Source organism: Orycteropus afer, unplaced genomic scaffold (genome assembly GCF_000298275.1).
Source record: "Orycteropus afer afer isolate SDZICR_OR568_19922 unplaced genomic scaffold, OryAfe1.0 scaffold00010, whole genome shotgun sequence".
NCBI lineage: Eukaryota > Metazoa > Chordata > Mammalia > Tubulidentata > Orycteropodidae > Orycteropus > Orycteropus afer.
Window position 1 is genome coordinate 2839761 of NW_006921597.1, and position 5797 is coordinate 2845557.

The following is a 5797-nucleotide window of genomic DNA, read 5'->3' on the forward strand; positions in this document are numbered from 1 at the left end:
AGCGACCCCTCCTTGGGTTTCCGAGGCAGTATCACTACAGAAGTAGGATTGCCCAACCTTCCTTCCGAGGAGTGGCTGGTGGGTTTGGACCGCCAGCCTTCTGGTTAGCAGTCAAGTGCCTTAGGCACTATGCTACCAGAGCTCCCACAGTAGTCCATATTTTTCCTTTATAGACACTAGACTATGTGGAGGCAGGAGAATGAAGAGCTCTACAACAGCTATTTGGCAAACCACCTTTTTAAAGAGTAGATACCTCTTATTCTCTCCCTTCCTTTTCATGTTTTTCTTTTATTTCTCTTGTCAACACCCTCCTTAACCCTATCCTAACTCATACAAATGAAGAAGAAAGTTACTGTGAAGGTCCCTTAGTTCTTTATGAAGTTCTTGCCCCTCTTCCCAGAGTTAGACCATCCAACCACCTCAATTTCACCAGCCCTAAGTAGAAGAGGCTATTTAGCATAAACCATTAATCAATCTCAGGGTAACTGGACAAGACTAGGAAACAGAAGGAACCTTTTGTCTTTGAGTCAGTGACTCAATGCTGGGAACAGTATATGCTGGAAGACAAGCCCTCAATGAGTACATATGCAGCCTTTTATTACATCTCTTCCAGGAGCTCTTTTCAGTCTTCATTCTCCTTATTCTTACTTTGTTTTTGACACACTTTTAACTCTGTCTTTCCTCTTAAATTCTTTCTATGGATTCCATGGCTCCCACATTGGATTTGTTCCTATTTTTTTTTTCCCTACTCCAACTTAGTCTTTGTTGTCTCACTCTCTTCTCTTTCCCCTTTTCCCAAGGGTCTCATCCTGGACCTTCTCTCATTCTCACATGATATCCAGATGCGCTCATCCTCTTCTGTGGGCTCAATTGTCATCTAGATAGATTTATGATCTAAACTCTTTCCTGATTATTAGACACATAATTCCATATGCTTTTTCAACATCTTCATTTAATTATCTTACAAGCATCTCAAACTCAATATTATTTTTCAAAAACCTTTTCTCCCTGCATTCCATATCAGGACACTGTCATCTACTTGAACATTTAAAATAAAAACTTGGAATCATTCTTGACTCCTCCTTTTCCATGTTTCCTCATCTTCAACCAGTCACCACTCAACATTCCACCAATGCTGTGTTTCTCCACTCATTCTCTTTTTCTCCATTCCATTATTTTGGTTCAGGTTCTTGTTAATTTTCACCAGGACTATTCTCAGTTCTCTGAAACCCCTCAATCACCAGTATCCTGCCTGGACTCAGAGCTTCCACCCCTCTCAAGAGCAGCTTCTACTATTGCTGCATTGCCCTTCCTTGGTGACAGCAAACCTAATCATGTCATGTCATACTCTAGAATACTGACTTGGCAGCTCTTCTGTGTCTAGATCTTTGTAATACAATCAAAACTGTTTTCTTAGCATGGATTACCTTTCACATGTAGCCCCTTACTGACTTTTGTAGCCTCGCTTTCTAGTTTAACAACAAAAAAATCACCACACCCCACACTCCATCCTCTCAGATGTCTTCAACATTTCCCAAATGTACCATCATTTCCACCATTTCCTGAGCTTCTGTACCTTTATGCATTCTATTCTTGCCACTGGGTACAAATCAACCCCTATCCTCCACCCTGATGGACCACTGTTCATCGAAGACTTGGTGCATATGCTTCATCTTCTGGAGCAACTCTAAGCACAGGTTGCCACTCCTCCCATTGCATTCCCATAGCACTTCGTAAGTTTGCTGTCAAACTGTAAGAGTTTCTATTGGCAGTTTATTCATTCAATGCAGTTTTCATGAGCCAGGCACTGAGCTAAGTTCTAGAGGTACAAAGAAGATGGATCTGCCACCCAGGAGCTTCTTTTCAATTAAAAATAAATTTAAAAAGCAAATACATTTATTATTTAAAAATCAGTGTTGCAAAGTATTACAGGCACTGTAGGAGCAGTGTAGTCAGGACACAGTGGACAAGAAACAAAAGATAGAGTGGTCAATACTACTTGTGAGGAGCAAAACCTAGGGAAATATGTTATAAAGGAGATAACTCTCCAGGATGATGAAGAGATAGCATTCCAGGCACTGCAAGCAGAAAACAGCACAAGCACAGACCTGTCAGAATGAAATAGCAAGCCACTTTAGGGAAAAGCAATTGGTTCTCCATGCTAGATCTTGAGTAGCAGTATGTTGTTGTTGTTGTTGTTGGGTTTCCGAGGTGGTATTACTACAGAAGTAGATTGCCCAACCTTCCTTCCGAGGAGTGGCTGGTGGATTTGAACCTCCAGCCTTCTGGTTAGTAGTCAAGTGCCTTAGGTTCCCGAGTATCAGCATAGACCCAGTTGTATAGGAGGCTGAAGAACAAGAAGAAAGTTAAAGGTAAGGAGCCAACTTTACCTTTTAGGAAATGAGGAGCCACATCAGGGTTCTAAGCAGGTTATAGATAAGTTTCAATTTGTATCTTTAGAAAGATCATTCTAGCAACAGTGTACAGAGTGTAGTATAATGCCATTTGAACATTTTTTTGGTGTGTGTATATATATATTTTCCCTATTCAGTCGTGTGTCCCTCAATGTCTGATATTATGTCTTTTTCATTCTTGTCTTCCTAGTGGTGCCTGACACACTCACCAAGCAGTGAGACAGAGGTTACATGATGCTGGTGCCTGAGCCGAGTCTGAGAATCAGGGGAGTGGAGCTCCAGGCTGGGCTGTGCCTCAGCTTGGTGAGACATCAGTAGGTCTTGCTGAGCTTTTGTTATTCCATCTACAAAATGATGGCTCACACAGATCCCCTTTCAATTCTCTTTTGCTCTAACATTCTGTAATTCTATAAGGGAGGTTCCTTTTTTAGTTTACTGTCAATATTTGGTTAATACAAATAACAAATCTGTTTTCAGTTTACAGAGGTGAGTGTCAAGAGCTTAGTGCACCATGAAACACAGTTTGACCCAAAGGTTATATAAACCATTTCCTGAATATGGGCAATGATTCTGGTTAAATTATTCACATGGTTAAAAGGACGGGTTTTTCCTGCTGAGAGGGTACAGCATTGTCCCTTCAAATGTTTATTCCTTTTTTAAGGAAAATAAACAGAACTTAAGGTTATTATTACTATAAGCCTTTAAGTGATATGGCAAATACATTTTGAAAACAGTAGAAGCCTGGGAGAAACCCAACAGTTTTATCCACCTTACATTAGCTAGGTCTGTATTTATTAGCTCAGCAGAGTCACAGAGCTCAACCAGGCCCTCCACGCCCCTGTCATAATTCTTGTAAATCTTTGACTGAAGAGAATATGATCTAACATTTCTCTTTCATCCACATAATGCTGGCATGATTACCAGAATCTAAATTTCAGAATTTCTGGTAACAGCCAATTTCTTTTGACCAAAAAAATAAAGATTTCTTTTAGCCTCTATGATATATATTTGACCTTTATATTGATAACACTTCAGCTTTCAAATGACTCTTGTAAAACATCTTACTTTGCTGATGATTTATTTTACTATCTTTTCCCAAAGGTTTTTTTCTTAATTAAAAAACGAGGTTTCAGATGTACTTCTCTGCCATGATCTTTCTTCACTGATATAAGTTAAATAATTATTTAACTTTACTTTTTTTAGAGATTTATGTTAATTTTTTAAATTGAATGGCTTTTTTTTTTTTTTTTTTTTAAGAAATAATATTCAGCATAAGCCTTAGGAGTTCCTGGGTGGCGTAGATGGTTAATGTGCTCAGCTGCTAACGAAAAGGTTAGCACCTCAACCAGAGGCATCTCAGAAGAAAGGCCTGGCGATTTACTTCTGAATATCAGTCATCTCCCAGCCACTCCTCGGAAGGAAGGTTGGGCGATCTATTTCCATGATGATACAGCCTCGAAAACCAAGGAGGGGCCACTATTAGTCAGCCCGACTCCATGACAGTGAGTTTTTTTTCTTTTAATTTTAGTCATTGAAAACCCTAGGGAGCACAGTTCTACTGTGATGCACATGGGATTGCTATGAATTGGAACCTACTTGACCACAACTGGTTTTACTGGGTTATCTAATATTAGGAGCTCTGAGGCACTTGACTGCTAACCAGAAGGCTGGCAGTTCAAACCCACCAGCCACGCTCCTCGGAAGGAAGATTGGGCAATCTACTTCCGTAGAGATACAGTCTCCGAAACCCAAGGAGAGGTCGCTATGAGTCGGATCCGACTCCACGGCACATAACAGCAACAACAACAAAAGTTTAAATATGTAAATTATCTAATTTCTTGATATAATGTCTGTATTTATTTATAAAACAAGAGGAAATTATCACTGATCATATTCCCATAATAAACTATGACCCATGGTTATTTTTTACTATAAAACACAGCTGATAAGTTTGTGCAAGAGCTTAATTGCTACAGAAAGTCCTGTAAACTAGTCACAGTAATTTAGTGATGCTTCAACTGAGTTGAGCCTCCTTTGTAACAGGCCTTTAGAAAAGGAAATGAAGCCTGTATAGTATGGACAGAAAGAGAAAGATAGTGATGACATCACCCACTCCTAGTTCTCTTGCAGATGCTCTCATGGTTCAAGTGGGGTAGATGAAGGCCCTGGGCTTTTGCTTGTCTGAGTGTGGATTCTTATTTCAGTTCCTTATCTTGTTCTTGATGAAGAAGTTAACAGAGTTGATTTGGATCACAGAAATACATCTAAACAAACAAGCTGTGTACTGTAGCAGCTCTGTCTCCAGAGAGAGGCTCAGTTTTCTTCCAGTGCTTCTTCTTCCTCCCAGCAGGCCTCCCCCCTGAACATGAGCAGAAGCAGGACTGCTCCTACTTGTTCCACCTCTAGGCTGTTCCATAAGAAAGGCCTTATTCTCATTAGCTCTTTTGCCTTTCACTCATTCAGAGGATCTAATTTTCATTTGTTGAACTGCATATGAAATATATTTGGAGGTATAAGATGAATAATCCTCAGCAATAGAGTCTCCATGATAATGTAGAAACTTTTCAAAGTTACAGCTAATTTTAAAACCAAAATGCACTGCCTGAAATTTCGAGTGAGCATAGTTTTAGTTTTTCTTGTATCTCATAAAGAAAATAGAAATAATTTCTCTAGGAAAATTCCCAACCTGCAGGCTGATACTTGATGCTCCTTTCTTCATCGCTGCAGTGAGATGATTACAACACTGGACTTTTAAATAGCTTATGCAGGATATAATAATGGAAAGGAGAAATGTTTTCACTCTAAAGTTTCTCTTCCCCACTCAAAACCTAGCAGAAGTTGGAGAAAATAGCATGCTAGAACTACTGAAATTGCAAATTAATAAATACAAACTATGGATGCTTTCCATCCACTTCCTTTCTCCTGGTTTTTCTCTAGAGATATCCATTGTGAAATGGCTAGTCTTATATAAAACTTGGGAGAAATGGAAAGGAATTGTGTACTGATTTAAGAAAAATGGCAGATAACAAAAATAGAAGATTCCTTTTGTCACAGAGGGAGATTTCAATGGCTATAAAGAAACATTGTTATGATTTTATTGAATATGAATTCCATTGGTATGTAGGTTATGTTCGCATACTTGCAGCTCTGCAAACAAGATTCTGGAATGCTGGCCCAGCTTATGTAATTCTGAGAAAGAATAGCCCATCCACCCTTTATTCCCACAAAAATAGCTCTACGCCACTAATTTTGGTTCTTCCAAGGCTACTATCTAAATAGTTAAGGAGCTCTGGTGGCATAGTGCCTAAGGCATCTGACTGCCAAGGGGATTGGTGGTTCAAACCAACCAGCTCCATGAAAGGAAGATGGGGCAATCTACTTCT

At 39.4% G+C, this 5797-nt stretch overlaps 1 protein-coding gene across 1 annotated transcript in view; it reads right to left on the bottom strand.

The window, feature by feature from the left end:
- NOTCH2 (notch receptor 2) overlaps positions 1-1673 on the bottom strand; it is a 251073-nt gene extending 249400 nt beyond the window's left edge. The window contains 1 exon segment of the mRNA XM_042782172.1: positions 1577-1673. Within this exon segment, the coding sequence (XP_042638106.1) occupies positions 1577-1673 (97 nt within the window).
- Positions 1674-5797: the final 4124 nt, after the last annotated feature.